Source organism: Gambusia affinis, linkage group LG06 (assembly GCF_019740435.1).
Source record: "Gambusia affinis linkage group LG06, SWU_Gaff_1.0, whole genome shotgun sequence".
Classification (NCBI taxonomy): domain Eukaryota; kingdom Metazoa; phylum Chordata; class Actinopteri; order Cyprinodontiformes; family Poeciliidae; genus Gambusia; species Gambusia affinis.
Window position 1 is genome coordinate 1,219,074 of NC_057873.1, and position 16,196 is coordinate 1,235,269.

General features: G+C 43.7%; 1 protein-coding gene across 4 annotated transcripts in view; it reads right to left on the bottom strand.

Annotated features, from left to right (window-relative positions):
- LOC122832604 (latent-transforming growth factor beta-binding protein 4-like) overlaps positions 1-16,196 on the bottom strand; it is a 34,784-nt gene that overhangs the window by 4,669 nt on the left and 13,919 nt on the right. For 2 of the 4 annotated variants that reach the window (XM_044119514.1, XM_044119517.1), the window contains 22 exons: positions 12,123-12,359; positions 11,942-12,012; positions 11,147-11,338; positions 10,914-11,010; positions 10,775-10,834; positions 10,231-10,353; positions 8,606-8,782; positions 8,409-8,537; positions 7,086-7,475; positions 6,425-6,556; positions 5,528-5,641; positions 5,125-5,244; positions 4,926-5,039; positions 4,733-4,852; positions 3,373-3,498; positions 3,183-3,308; positions 2,390-2,512; positions 2,083-2,301; positions 1,517-1,807; positions 1,333-1,404; positions 1,125-1,253; positions 914-1,054 (listed from right to left, as the gene is read on the bottom strand). In XM_044119514.1, coding sequence (XP_043975449.1) covers positions 914-1,054; positions 1,125-1,253; positions 1,333-1,404; positions 1,517-1,807; positions 2,083-2,301; positions 2,390-2,512; positions 3,183-3,308; positions 3,373-3,498; positions 4,733-4,852; positions 4,926-5,039; positions 5,125-5,244; positions 5,528-5,641; positions 6,425-6,556; positions 7,086-7,475; positions 8,409-8,537; positions 8,606-8,782; positions 10,231-10,353; positions 10,775-10,834; positions 10,914-11,010; positions 11,147-11,338; positions 11,942-12,012; positions 12,123-12,359 — 3,303 coding nt within the window. The remainder of the gene's footprint in view (positions 1-913; positions 1,055-1,124; positions 1,254-1,332; positions 1,405-1,516; positions 1,808-2,082; positions 2,302-2,389; positions 2,513-3,182; positions 3,309-3,372; positions 3,499-4,732; positions 4,853-4,925; positions 5,040-5,124; positions 5,245-5,527; positions 5,642-6,424; positions 6,557-7,085; positions 7,476-8,408; positions 8,538-8,605; positions 8,783-10,230; positions 10,354-10,774; positions 10,835-10,913; positions 11,011-11,146; positions 11,339-11,941; positions 12,013-12,122; positions 12,360-16,196) is intronic. The other 2 variants (XM_044119515.1, XM_044119516.1) reach the window with 2 other exon arrangements.

Sequence of the window (16,196 nt, forward strand, 5' to 3'; positions counted from 1 at the left end):
ATCACAGATGAACCGATTTTTATTTATTTAGGTTTTAAAGAAACGGAGGGATAAATGTTTACGAACATGAAAAATCAGAGATGTTGTATTTTGTTTATGATGTGTGATTTGTTGACGACCGAAGACGATAATCATGAAGAAACACTTGATCAATATGTTGATCACTTCACTGAACTTTGATCCAGAAACACAAGGCATTCTGGGAAAAGGAGGCAGAGGAAAAACTTTAGCTGCTCAACTTCTCATGGCTATCTGAGAGGTTGGTGGCATCAACTAACCCACTCTTTGGTTACCTAGCAACAAGCAGCTGAGTAACTTTGGTTACCTAGCAACAAGCAGTTGAGTAACTTTGGTTACCTAGCAACAAGCAGCTGAGTAACTTTGGTTACCTAGCAACAAGTAGTTGAGTAACTTTGGTTACCTAGCAACAAGCAGCTGAGTAACTTTGGTTACTTAGCAACAAGCAGCTGAGTAAGTTGCGCAGCAGCAGTTTGAGGTTTCGGACAGAGTGAGGAACTGTTTGGGTTTAAACAGCCAACATTCTGACTTGGATTTAAAAATAAAAAAATGCTAAAATCACTGTCAGAAATAAAAATGTCAGTTAGGCAGAAGTCCATAAACTTGTTTAGATGTTGTGAGACATAATTGTTCAAATTGGATTGAACAATGTGATCCAGACAGAACAGAAAGAAAACTAAGCAGCAGCAGGAGATTCAGCTTTTCTGCTCTCAAATAAACACTGAGAACGTAAAACTGGATGTTTAGTTTTCGTGTCCCTCCGGTCTGGAGAGCAAACTGAGCGCAGCAATTTGGATAAAACCAATGGATAATTATCGACGTGGATCGATCTGAGATGCTGGGAGTTTTTCAGCCCCGTTGGTTTGTGATGAAGATGAGGATGAGGAAGGGTTACCCATGGTGAGGTACGAGGCGTTGACGCAGTTCCTCTGCGTGTCGTCCAGCACCAGCGGCGGCGGGCAACTGCAGTAGAACGACCCCACCGTGTTCACACACACGCCGCCCACGCAGCTCTCCACTTCACACTCGTCTAAATCTGCAGACGGGAAACGGGTCAGCGGGCGCAGCCGGAGGTCGGGCGCAGCCGGACCTAGCTGTGTCCGTACCGATGCACTCCAGCAGGGCGGCGCTGTAGACGAAGCCGCTGGAGCAGTAGCAGCTGTAGCCCGGGATGTTGTTCACACACACGCCGTTCTTACACACCTCTGGATGGAAGCGCTTACATTCGTCCACGTCTGGGGACACACAGCAGGAGGCTGAGAGGGAGCTGTTGCTACGGCAACCAGAGGGTCAGACATGGTGGGTCGCAGGTACCTGAGTAGCTGAAGGCGTCCGATCCCCCTGTCACGTAGCCCCTCCCACTGGGACACAGGGACAGGAAGTCAGCTGCAACACAAATGGCAGCTGTAAGAACGCAGCAACGCAAATGAAGCAACGCAAATGAAGCAACGCAACCGCAGCCGCAGCAACGCAGCCAGCTGCGTCCTGCAGGTCCCACCTGTGTTTGCGGCGGGGCAGGCGTTGGCGCGGCAACCCCGCCCCCAGCCCTCCCCCGCGGTGCAGCAGCACTCCTGCTGGCTGGTGTTGGCCGCCAGCAGGCTGCAGCCGCCGGCCGCCAGGTTGTAATAACAGTCCCTCAGATCACCGGGCCGCGCCGCAGACAGGGGCTGCAAAACCGCAGAAACGTCCACCGCACTGATCTGGACCCCGGAAGAGGAAGAGGAAGAGGAGGAGGAGGAGGAGGAGGAGGAGGAGGAGGAGTCTGTGGACTCAGGGTGGGACCCGGACTCTGGAGAGGCAGAAAGACGCTGAACTGTAAAAAACTCAAAATCTTACCAAATATTTGTAATAAATGTATTACAGCGGCCCCCAGCAGAGGACTCTGGCACAGTGAAATAAAACAGTTTGAGTTTCACTGAATTATCAGCAAAATGTCAGAAAAGGTTACAGAGAGATTTTATGAAAACCATAAACGATGTGAAAAAGTTCAATCAGGGTGGAAGCCAACAGGAAGTAGTTCAATCAGAGAGAGAGCATCATCATCATCGTCTTCATCATCCTGACCTGAAACAGATGATGGGAGCCATGGTGCTGCGGGCTGCGAGGACACCACCACCGCCGCCTCCACCGCCGCCACTGACACGGGCGGCCCGACGCACGAGCCGTCGGCGGCGACCCGCTGACCCGCCTGGCAGGCGGCGAGGCAGCGGAACGAGCCGATGATGTTCTCACACCGCCGCGACGGGCAAACGGAGCCGCCGCTGGACACACACTCGTCCACATCTGGGGACACAGAGAGACGGGAGGACTGAGTGAGAAGGCAGACGTCCCGGACGGCGCGGCGGTCCGGCGGCGCTCTGGGCGGGCTCACCGAGGCAGGCGGTCTGCTCCGGGTTGGCGCTGAAGCCCGAGTTACACTGACACAGGAAGGAGCCGTCGGTGTTGACACAGCGGCCGTCCGAACACACACCAGGCCTCACACACTCGTCCACGTCTGGGAGGGAAATTTAAATATGGCCGTCAAGATAAAAACATGAAAACCTGAAACGGTTAATCAATTACTGAAATAATCATCAACTGATTATTAACTGGAGGCCGTTTGCTGAAAACAGATTAAACTACAAAAACACAAACAAAATGATTTTAAATCTGCCATTAAGCTTATTAATTAGTCTATAATTAATCCCCACATGAGGGTTAAACCCAATGAGGCTAAACCTCATTGGGTTTAACCCTCATAATTAAACCCAATGAGGGTGTTTATGATCAATCTGAGCTTTTCTCATGTTTGAGGTTTTTAGCTGCAGATTCATTAAAACAAATAAAGAAATGCATTTTTAGAGAATAAAATTATTATTTTCTCACTTTTAAAATCTTAACATAATTATTTAATTGAGTCTTTTAACGTATTTCTAAGTTTAAAAAAAAAGTTTAGGAGGCTAAATAAAAATCTGCAGAATGTGACTTTTTAAAATCTTATTAATTATCAGAATAATCAATCAATAAACATCATCAGTTGCAGCTTTCCTAATTAGCCTGTGGCTAAAAAGCGTCAGTTTGTTTCATCAGGTAACGTCGTCACCTGGATTAATAAACTTCAATCGAATGAAAAGAGACGTTCAGGTGACGGCCAGGAAGCAGAGCTCAGTCTGAACGTGGCTCACCGAGGCAGGCCGTCCTGTTCTCACTCAGCGTGAATCCAGGTGAGCAGATACAGGTGTAGGATCCAGGTGTGTTCACACACTCCCCTCTGGAGAAGCAGAAGTCGCCCTCCAAACACTCGTTAACGTCTGGAGACACAAACCTGATCAGCAGCTCAGTTTAAAAGGTAAAAACCAACCTCACTGCGCTCACCTGTGCACCGCCTGCCCGGGCCGGAGCGCCGGTATCCGGGGCGACAGTCGCACTGGAACGAGCCCAGGCTGTTCACACACACCTGCTCCGCGTCACACGCTCCGGCGCTCGCACACTCATCCACGTCTGCAGGACAGAGTTAGCTTAGCGAGCCCTTCCTTCTGCTAGCGCGCTAACAGAGGAACGTTCTCGCTAACTTTTTAGAACACTTAGCTTCTCCTAAATCAATGTTCCCAGAGAAAAGTAACTGGCTTTCAGCTGAATAAAGTTCCACATCTGTGTTGAAATCTTCAACAAATATAAACAAATATAAAAACTAAAGGCATTAAAGAAGAAAAATGCTAACGTCAAAGTTAAACTGTTATTGGAGGTTTGTATGACATAATGTGAGCCAAAGTTAGCACTTTAGCATTAGCTTCAACTAAATATTGAGCACTTTAGTGCTAATAAACTAATATTTATTAGTGATTTAGTTAGCGCTGTTTCAAACGTTCAGAGCGCCAAAAGTTCTGGTTCCTCCTCTGAATGTTACATCACTTCCTGGTTAGTGAGGGTAAAACTGAGTGGAGGTTTGGTGGAGACGAACTGAAGGCTTTCATGATGACGACAGTGATGAATCTGTCCAGCACTTTGTTTGATTTAGGCATCAAAAACCAGATATTCCTCCAGGACCCGTGGAAAATATTTGAAAAGACCTTCTCAGTCAGAACCAAGAGCTGCTGCAACCAGACACACATTTCATCTGAAACAAGACAAAATGTCTGCAGGAGAAACATGCTGGAACGTTTACGGATGAAAACCTGAGTATCATCAGCAAACAGGTTGACTCTTATGGCCCAAACTCATCAAATGAGAACAACCATGAAAACAGAACAGAAGTGGGACAAGTACTGGTCTGTGTGGTACACCAGAACTAAAACAAACAATTAATGCTGAACTTTAGAAATGTGAGGTAAACATAAAGTCCAGAACGCCGTGACGATCAGAACCGTCGTCCATTTTTATCAGCACCGCTACCAAGGCCCAAACTGTCTGTGCGGCTGTACGCTGAAGTTCCCATGATGCAATGTTCACTTCCTTTAAACACCGCAAGCATCGCCATCTGGTGGAGTGGTTAGGTACTACACACATCAGCAGTGAAAAACAAAGCAGTTGAGTAAAAATTACTGCATATCTTCTTTATTATTTATGTGACATTTTATTTTAACTCTCACAATATAAATAAGAAAAATGATAAACTAATTAATTTCCCAATAAATGATGATAATATTTCTAATAATGTGGAGGATCATCAGATTTTACCTGAATAGTGAAGGTGTGACAACAGAACCTCGGTGTGTGTTTGTGAGTGTGAACACACCTGTGCACTGCCTGTTGGTCAGTGTGTATCCTGGACGACACGACACACACATGTACGACCCCACAGAGTTCACACACATCTGCCCCGGACACTGAGACGGCTCCGCGCACTCGTCCACGTCTGGACACACAGCGGACCCGGTCACCGACCCCACCGTTCCCGCCCAGCGGCGCCGCGACCAAACCGCGCCTACCTGTACAGGTGTTGTTCTGGAGCCTGTAACCATGGCGACAGATGCAGCGAAAGCTGCCGGGCGTGTTCTCGCAGCGACCGCTGGAGCACGGGGACTGCCGGCACTCGTCAATGTCTGCGAACACGACGGAGAATCGGAGCTGGACGGGTCCGGTCCAATCAGAACCCGGCGTCTCAGGTCACAGGCAGGTGAGCGTTACCTGTGCAGATCCCGTTGAGCAGCCCGAACCCCAGCTGGCAGGGCGAGCAGCGGTACGAACCCGGCGTGTTGACGCACTCCTGACCCGGACACTGCAGCGGATCCACACACTCATCCACGTCTGGAACACACACAGGTAAACACACACAGGTAAACACACACACACACACACGCACACACACACACACACGCCAACACACACAGGTAAACACACACACAGGTAAACACACACACAGGTAAACACACACACACACACACACGCACACACAGGTAAACACACACACAGATAAACACACACACGGGTAAACACACACACACACACACACAGGTTGTGTGCCTTTATAAATAAACGTTCATAACGTTTAATTTTAGGAATTATTTCCTGGTTTAGCTGCTGTCTTTACCTTCACAGGTGTTCCCAGAGAGCCGGTAACCATGGTAACAGACACACCTGAAGCTCCCGGGGGAGTTTTCACATCGCCCGTTACTGCAGGGATTCTGCTGACATTCGTCCACATCTGGGATTCAACACGGGGAAATAAATTCATTTAAACATTTCAATATTTTTTATGCAAATTTATTTCTGTATGTTTAATCTGTTACATTTTGTTGACATTTTTTCCAGTCATCTTTCAACAAAGTCAATGTTTTTGGCACTTATTGCTATATAAAGGTTTTTTCAACTAGAAAATGATGTATGAAATTGAAAAAAAGTTCAAAAATAGGTTTTAAATTTTACCTTTGTCCTTTCAGCTTCAGATTTTGTTTTAATTTTAACTTTTTCTTCAGTTTCAAAACCACATTTTTTGAACAAATTTAGCTCCGTACTGTCAGTCATGATTCTGAATCTGATAAAATCAAAAGGTAGATTTACATTTTTTCCATTGAATCTTTTTTAGTTTAAAGGTTATTCTTCAATTTCAAATATTTTGTTTCAGTCTCAATATTTTTTTACATCCAATTTTTTTCAAAGTTTTTGAACAAATTTTATGGCCTCTATTTAGCTCCGTACAACTTTAAAATTTGGTGGAAGATATATTTTTTATAGTTTACTGTTTTCAGATTTAATAATATTTGCTATAATTCTGACTGAATTGTTCTTTATATTTAATATTTTGCGATGTTTTCTCCATTTGTCTTGATTCAAATTTGTAACAAAATGATCTGAATAATTTATGATTCAGGATGAAAAATGACTGCTGAATATTTTTTAAATGATCAAAAATGATCTAAATGAACAGTTTGATGTTCAGATGAAATGAAACATTTGGAGGTTTCGTCCTTCCAGTGGATTTTCTCACCGAAGCAGCGGCTCTGCTGAGCGTTGGGCTGGAATCCCTCATCACACACACAGGTGTGTTTCCCACCTGGCAGAGCCACGCAGCGGCCGCGCTCACACACACCTGGTCTGATCTGACACACATCACGGACAGCTGCACACACACACACACACACACACACACACACACACACACACACACACACAGTGATGAATGCTCGTTGGCCTTTCACAATAAACAATAATAACAAACTAAATGAACTAAACTCAGATCAATACTTTCCAATCTGTAGATGAATATTTTCTTATCAATATATTAAAAATTGTCTCAAAACAAAATTATTGTTTGTTACAATAATTTCTGAACGTGATGCTGCCAGAAAAATCTTTTAAAAATGTAAAAATAATTGGATTTTAATCTGAAATCATAAAATACTTCAGAGCAGAAAAATGTTTGTAACTTTTTCTTCACAAAACAAAACCTGAACTCAGAACCGGGTTTTGGGTCGGAAGTTCAGAAACGTTTCAGACTTTAGAGGAAAAATTCTTCAGAATTTGGTGAAACTGAATCATATTTAATCTAAAGAATCTGTTTCAGACATCTGGACTTTTAACAGAACTGGTTCCTTTACCAACACACAGCCAGAACCGGATGACCCAGTTCTGGTTCTGGCTCTACTCACCCTGGACTCTCTCTGAACCGGGCGGTTCTGGTCCGGGTCTGGACCCGCGCTCCGAGGTCCGGGGCGGGGCCGGAGTTGGCAGAGAGTCCGCTGGTACCGGCGCCGGGTCGGGTCGCAATCCAGAGGACGGGAACGCCAGCGGCGGCTGCAGCCTCGTCAGAACCAGGTCCAGGCGGCCATTTTGGACCGCTGGTCGGGCCTGAGCTGTCCGGGTTGCTGAACCAGCAGGGGGCGTCGGTCTGGAATTGGCGGTCAGACCTACCTGAGCAGGGACCTGGACCTGGACCTGGGACTGGCCTGGACCGGTTCTGGTACCAGACGGTGACCCGGATGAACTGGGTCTCTGCTGAGAACCGAAGGCTCCAACACCGCTGGACCCTGGAACTGGATCTGCAGGGAAGAAGGAGGTCCAGACCGTTAACGAATGATCATCGGCATCAGAAGTTCTGGAGGTCCGATTCTGCTGAAGGAGAGAAGGGAACCCAGTTTATGTTCTGATCCAAACAACGAGGCGCTGGTTCCTCCGACTGAACACTCAAGACAGAGGAGAGGAAACGGACCTGCTGCGTAAACGGTCTTCCTCCCCTTCAAAATAAGAGCATGAATATAAACGTCTAACTACCTGAAGGATTCTTAAAAGGCGATAATCAAAACTTCAACACAACTTTATTCAACTGAATAGAGCTTTAGAAATTTCAATTTAGCGGAAGCTAACTGCGCTAAATATTGCTAAGGTTAGCAAAACTGCTACTCTAAAAATGTGCTAACAGTTAATTTTTAGCTTAGCATTTTATTTATTCAGAAAATTTTTTTTTGCGGAAGCTGAGAGCACAAAACTACCAAAAACACTAAAGAGATCAAAATTAGCTCTGCTGATAGTGGAGGTGCTAATTTTTAGTTTTGGAACTTATTTCAGTGAAGCTACGTATGTACGCTAAATGTTTTCAAAGTTAGCAAAAGCACTGAACCCAAAGCTAAGCTAAAACTTAGCTCCACAAACAACCATGGAGCTAGCTTAGCGCTTTAGAGTTTATTTGGATCTTTCAATGTCAGTAGAAATACTAGCGCTAAATAAAAATTAGCTCGCTATTAGCGGATTAGTGAACTGGTTATCAGTTTTGCCAATTAAGACCAACAATCAGTTTTTAGGGAGCATTTTATAACGGAGGAATAAAAGGTTTTCCCAAAAGTAAAAATAACAAAATCTGATTTCTTTTTTCTAAAAACCCCATAAACAAACACTTTAACATGTTTAATGACTAAAACCTTCAGAAGCGGCCCAGATAACGTGATGCGCTGCGTTGGGTCCAACTGGATGCTAACCTGAGGCGTCCTGCGCTGTCAGCACAGATTCTCGGCCCGTCGAATCGCCGTCCACTCTTTGGCTGATCTGCAGAGTGGAAGCCGAGTAATGGTAACCCGGGCCGGCCGGACAGATCTCCTTAAAGGCGACTGCGGAGCAAACAAACAGAAAGTCTGATGAAAAGCTCCAGAGAACCACTGGAACAGAACCGACCCACCTGAACCAAAGTAGGGACACCGCATGCAGTCGGGCCCCCAGGCCTTCCCGACCCGGCTGCAGCAGCAGATCTGCTTGGTGATGTTCCGGACGATGGGCAGGGAGCAGGTATACGGACCCTGACTCGAGCCCAGGACCCGGTAGCACTGACCCTTCTCCTCTGAAATCACGCTCTGCGCTGAGGACACAGAGACGGAGACACGTCACCGAGCACATTCCGGTCCAAACGGGCCGAGACCCCAGAGCGCCGCATGCAGAACCAGAACATGCTGATCTCTGGCCAGCAGAAACACACAGAGTCCAGTTCCTGGTGCTTTCAGAGAATAAAGGCGGATACAAGACCAGAACCGGGCCGAGACACAACAATCAGGGTGATGGATGGGAAGTTCTGGACCCAACCCAGAGTCAAACACATCTGAAGCTTTTCAGCCAGGACCAGTTAGAAATCCGCTAATAGCGCAGCTAGCTTTTCCTTTAGCGCTTTAGCATGTCTGCTAACTTTGAAAACATTCAGCACATTTAGCTTCCCTTAAATTAATTTACTAAGCTGATTTGTAAAGTTAAATAAAGTTCAACATCTGTGTTGAAGTTTTGCTTATTGACTAAGAGTTTTTCCACTTGTTAGATGTTTATTCATGCTCTTATTTTGAAGAATGTTTACTCAGCAGTTCCATTTCCTCTCCCCATGTTATTCTGTACCCAGAATGCATTGCTGTAGTTGTACAGGAAGCAGTTAAAATCAATGTCCTGCTGCTTTCTGATACCGTGGTCAGTTAGCAAAACTCAGCAACTATAAAACTGAAACAAAAATCTGTTCCAAAAAAATCAAAAATCACTTCCTGAAGCGCAAACCAGATGGGCTGGAATGCAGTAGCAGATTTGACCCTGCGGAGGGCGATGTGATGATGTAGCTAGCACACGGTCGTTATCAACATGACTGAAGTTAGCGCTTTAGCATTAGCTTACTAAATACTTTGTTGGTATAACTTCTTAGGTACTGCTAAATACCGCGTTGGTACAGTGCTAAAGCAAAGCTAACTTTTATATTAGCAGTAAACATGCCAGTTAGTGTTGCTCACTACTTTATTACTTTCTCCTACTGCAGATGTTGCTGACATTAACTTTCTGTTGTGTCTGTTTCAGAGGTTACTCCTGGCTTGGTGTCGCTGTGCTAATCGGCTAACCCACGCGCTATTCATAGAATTTTACTGCTTCCTGTATCCCAGATGAATCCCTTCTGGATCAGTTTCTGGGCCCGAAACAAGACAGACGCTCAGGAACTGGAGCAAAAAGATTTGGATTTAAAAACAATCCTGGAAAATAAAAGAAGTGAAAACAGAGACGATGCAATCAGACAGCAGCCAGACCAGCATCCTGCAGCTCCTTCCTCCTCCATCAACTCGGAGAATGCCGGTCAGAATGACGCAACAGCGGCCAGGATTCACCGAATCCCCCTGAACGCCTCACCTCCCGTCTGATGGAGACCTGCGCAGCGCTCCGCAGACGTTCAGGAGGATCCTGGGGGCCCCGAGTTGCGTTATTCCTCTGGTGAAGCCGGCGGCAGAGAGAGAGAGAGTGTGTGTGTGTGTGTGTGCGTGTGTGTGTGTGTGTGTGTGTGTTACTTACAGATGCAGATTCCATGTGTGGCGTCGAGGATGAACCCCAACCGACACACACAGCTATAGCTCCCCCTGGTGTTCACACAGACGCCGTTCTCACACAGCCCTGGCTGCAGGCACTCATTCACATCTACACACACCAACACACACGCGTGAGTGACGGGATTTCACTTCCATGACTCCGTCACTCAGAGACGGGAGGAGAAATGCAGCAACCCAAAGACCTGAAGCTCAGCTCAGAAAACCGCGCCTGGTTTCTGCAGGAATATTAGTCTGCAGATTAAAATCTCCTGATTATTAAAACTGGAACAGGTGTGATTTAGAGGAATCCCTGGAAAACAACTTGAATAAAAAAAACAAAAAGAAAAATATTTTCCATTTTTTGTAAAACAAAATAAATCTGAATACAAAAAGGAAAGTAAAACCTTCTGCTCATCTTTTCATGTTGTATATCCTGGAGGACTAGCGCCCCCTTCTGGACTGGATAAACTCATCTTAGGAGCCCTCCACCTGCCTCTGACCTCTGACCTTTCTGTGTGTGTTTAACTCACCGACACACTGCGTTCCATTGGTTCGCTCGAAGCCAACAGGACAGCTGCTGTTTCTTTGACCTGCGAACAAATAAAATATTAATTCAGAAACGTTTTCTTCAGGAAATCAGCATTTATCTACAGTTTTGTGTGTTTGTACCTTCAGGACAGAGGCTGCAGTCGGTGAGGCCCCAGGCCTTCCCGATTCCCCTGCAGCACACCTCTCTGCTCCTCAGACCAGGAAGTGGAGAGCTGCACTGCAAACACACAAACACAGCAAACACAGATCAAACCGCAGCGATAATCTGCTCCAGGAGGATGGAAACTGGCTCAATATCATAAAAATTCACCGTCTGTCAAACAGGAAGCGGTTTGTTACCTGCCTGCTCTCACCTGTCCGTCTTTCACCTCTCTGAAGCAGTATCTGAAGCCAGACTGCTGGTTGTAGGTACCGCCGCCCCTCAGAGTCTGAGCCTGGATTCTAGCGCCACCTGCTGGAACCGGAGCCGGGGCCGGAGCGCCAGCCGAACCTGAAGAGGAGGAGGAGGAGGAGAGGGTCCGCGGGGCCGGACTGGACCCGGACACCTGGAGCGACACGGAGGCAAAACATCTTTTATTCACATCACACAGAAATGTAATAAATAAAAACAATTAAAATAATTAATCACACATGGAGATTAAACAAAACCAAATAAAACTAAATGATTAAAAATATATACAATAAATATCGTCAATAAATATTAATGAATCATAAACACAATTAAAATACTTTTAAAAACCTTCAGAATAAAATATTTAAATAAATAAATTTTTTTAAAATAAAGTTAATAATTATACATTTTTACAACACAGTGCAAAATGAAAAAAAATATAAGAAATAAAAATATTTGTACAAAATCAAATAAAACTATTAAAATAATGTAAAAAGTATTCAAATAAAAAATTTAAAAACAAAAGTGGAATGGAAAAAAAAACTAAATAAATTGAAAAATATTAGCAAGAATTAAATAAAAAATAAAATTACACAATTTAAAATAAATTCAAACTAAATTTGTAAAAATATATAATTGAAAGAAAGTCAAATGAAAATCCTAAAATAAATCAAAATTCAATGAAATTCTTAAAAATCTGAAACCAAAATATTTCTTAGTTTTTTGAGCAACTTGAACAGGAAATGGATGGTTTTACCTTCCTCACCTGGTGGATCTTCACGCTGGCCTCTGGGGGGTGCTGAACTCTGACCTTTACCATGCGGGGGTCTTTGTGTTTGGAAAAACAAACATGAAACTCACAGACAAACCAAACGTTTCTCTGAAAACATCCAAACGGCTCATAAACACTTTGACCAGCGAAAGGTGCGGCGGCTCACCTGCGGACGGCGGCGCCACGCGGTTCTGGCCGAGCGGCAGCAGGAACTCCGACCGCATCAGCGCCTGATTGGCCGCCGCGGAGGAGGGCGGCGGCGGCTGGACGATCTCATTGGTGGAGGCGGCGCCGGGGGGCGGGACGGGGATCTGGCAGAACTTCCCGGTGAAGTTGGAGGGGCAGAGGCAGCGATCCGTCTGCAGGCAGACGCCGCCGTTCTTACAGAGCAGCGGGCAGAGGACTGCGGAGGACATGGACCGGGTTCTGCTCAGTTCGGGTCCTTTTGGGTTGGAAACAGCAGCAGAACCGCTGAAGAGACTCAATAATCACATCACAGCGAAAACTGTACTGCGTTATGAGGCTTTTAACTTTTATTACTGGTAATATTTGAAACTCTAAGCTTTTAAATTTGTTTAAATCCTGGAAGCTAACCAAGGAGCAACATTAGCGTTAGCCTGAAACCTGAAACATATTTTTACTGAGTGGTTTTGCTTTATTGGAATTCCCAGTCTGTAATTACCAACATTCCCAGTTCATTCATATCGGAGCGCTAACAGGTGAAAGGTGAAGATGGCGCCAACAGAACCAGCCACCACTTCCTGCTTCCTGTATCAACCGACGCCACAGGAAGTGGCTGCATTGTTACTCCGAGAGTCCAAAACGCCCCCAAAGAGACGGAAACTCATAGAACCCTCTGGATGTTTACCGTGCTTTTACTTTGGAGGAAGGACCAGCACCAGAGTGAGTGTGTGTGTGCGCGTGTGTGTGTTTGCTACGCTCAGGTTAGCAGCTACAGAGCGGATTTGTCCTGCTGTAAACACGGTTATCGAACTGAACCACAGATGGAGCGCATCAACGCTCAGAGTCTGGAGCGAGTTTCAGGCCCAAACCCAGAAAACAGCCGAGCTCGGGGTAAACAAAGGCGCACTGTGACATCATGAACACAGAAAAATCCCAGAAACACAAACAATCTGTTGGGCTCAGCGTGGGAGGAGAAAACTTTGGAGTTTAAAACCTCCAGCAAGGAATCAGATAACAGGCAACATGGTGGGTTTTCTTCAAAAAGACAAATTTAGTTTATCTTCTGTAAAAACAATAGAAAAAACAATAGAAGGGGTAAAACATCCAGGGGGTAAATACTTCTAAAGGCACTTTATGACCCCACAAAGATCCTGGCTCAAAACGCAGCTATCAAAATGTTACACAATATGAAGTGGAATAGAGAGAAACGTTTTCCAACATTATTGCAAAGAACATGTTTCAGGGATTCATATTTTTAAAATAAACCATTTCAAAACTTTGGCTCTAAGCAGACCAATAGAACCAATAATCAAATCAATCACATGACAAACTGAAACAAACTTCATTTCCATTTCAATGATTTTTTTGTTTTCCTCTTTCTACCAAAAACTGGATGATAAAAGTCTTCAGTCTGCTGCTTTGGACTCAACTAAACTCTTTATTGAAGGATAATTTGGTTTCCAGAGACTTTATATTTCATTTTATTTATTGTTTATGATTTGTTTATTTAAAACATCTTCTGCTTCAAGTGTTAAATGTTCATTAAAATTTAAAGTTTTTATAGTTTATTGATCTTTGCAAATGTTTTCTTGCATTATTATGCCATTATTACCATTATATTACTGGAACATGGTCTCAAAACAACAATATTATCATTATCACAATAACCTCTAGGATAATTTATCATCCAGAAAAACACATTATGAAGAGGCCTGGTTTCAGGTTATTTCAGTCATTAACAGAAGAGAACCAATAACTTCATCATAAGTGACATGAAGTGTTTCCGTTGGAGTTTCGAAACGTTGAAAAACCACTTCAACCTCAAAAACACTTTAATCAAAAAAACTTTTTTTTTTCAGAATTGGCATTTCCATTACGTGAAATTATTTTCACAATTTCCAGGTCAATGGAAACGCAGCTAGCGAGGAAAAATGCTTGGATATGTTACAGTAAATGTCTGGTTTCAACTGTATTATGGACAAAATGCAACTGAAGTACCACACAGCCAGACTCAGGTCGTCTCTCATGTTATGGAGATTTTATGGCTGCATGGGAAAGTCTGACCTGAAGGCTTTCATTTGGAAAACGTCGTGTAAGCAACAGTAAATCAGGCAGAGGGAGTCAGAAGAACTGCGACAGTTGAACTCATTACTGCACCGCTATAATGTTGGCTACAGTTTATACAAACAGAGAAAAACAAGACACTCCTTCAAACATTTCTGCTCTCATGTTAAATCACTAAAAACTGAGCACAGAACAGCTGTGAGGTTAGGGGAGTTGACCTCTGATCCCATGATGTCATCACCCCCACCCTTTTACCTCCCAGAGTGTGTTTGTGTTCATTACCTCACTGCAAGTTCAAACATTCACACATCACCAGCAAAACATCCTGCACACATCAATCAGAGGCGCTGTGTGTGTGTGTGTGTGTGTGTGTGTGTGTGTGTGTGTGTGTGTGTGTGTGTGCTTGCTTATGATACATATAGAGGACCAATTCCTCCACTTTCACCCACAAATTGAGGTCACTGTGAAAAGCGAGGACAGCTCTACTTGTTGCATTTAGAGATGCGGTGTGAATTAAGTTTTGGTTAATATCAGGAATAGACTAGTAATGATTAGACTAGGGAGTGATTTAGGTTTAGGCAGTAGTGGTCACCACTAACTAAACAACTAGTTGTGCTAACCATAGAGCAGTAATCGTAAACATTAGTTCTGCTAACTGCTATACCAATAGAATATTTAACCTAAGCTAATGCTAAAGCTCAACACCAACACAGTATCTAAGTAGATTCAAATATGTTGTGCTTTTGTTTAACACCTCTGGCAGTTTATTTATATAAGTGCTGTATTCCTCTGTATACAACACATACTCGTTTGCTTGTTTGTTGTATACTTGCAATTTGTTCAATCAATCAAGAAAATAAGTTTATTTATATTAAATATTTCAACAGCAAGACAGTTTAAATCTGTTGCACCATAAAAACACAAGAATCATAAAAACATCAGTCAACAACTGAGAAACCAGTAACAAACAAAATGAATACAGATCAATATAAAGTCCTAATATGGTGCAAAATATTAGGACTTTGTATTGACCTCTAACTGTGTGTGTGTGTATGCGTGTGTGTGTGTGCGTGTTCTGGTATTTATAGCACTGTGAAAACCATGAACACAACAGGCATTGCAAGGACTCAACTCTGTAGCAAGAAAAAAAAAAACTACGATTTGTGATTAAATCAGCAGATTTGATCAAGATTAAATATGGTTGGAAATGTTCAGGTAGTAAATAAAGGTTGCTTACTATTGACAGAAATACTTATTTTCAGTTATTACAGCTAAGAACTGGAGACCAGGCCTGAAATCTGGGTGACAGACTCTGAGTTACATGAAGGCAGTTCGAAAGTCGGCCTTCTTTCACCTGAAGAACATTTCCAGGATTAAAGGACGAAATTCACAACAAAATTTAGAGAATTGACTTTAAAATACTTCTGCTAGTTTGTAAATTACTGAACAGCTTAGGACCAAAACTAGTTAAAGACACTGAGAAAATCAAGACTAAACCCACCTGTTCAGAGCTGCTTCAACAGTAGCTCTGAATTTGCTGAGTATTTCCTTGAAGATTCAATATAAATGACAAAATGTGATGTTTATTGGTTGTTTTATAACTGACGACTGAACGATGATTTTATGTTTTTCACTTTGAACTGCCTTGTTGCTATAATGTGTTATACAAATAAACTTGACTTATTTTGTTTTGAGAGTTGTCAGCTAATGAAAAATGAAAGCCACATGTCAGCGCTGTTTCCTCTCCCTGTGACTCTTTATCCATTAAACTGTGCAACATTGTGTACTCATTAAGTTAAAATCCTTTGAGTAGCAGAACATAAAAGACATCTGGATCTTTCCAGCTTTTCATGTTCAACAAATCCAGCTTTAAAAACACACACGACCAGAGCGAGCGAAAAACCAAGTTCATCCGTTCAGTTTTCATATAATTTACGAGGAAGCTGCAGATCAACTGATTATCTTCAGAGTGAAACCTCGAGAGCAGCAGGTG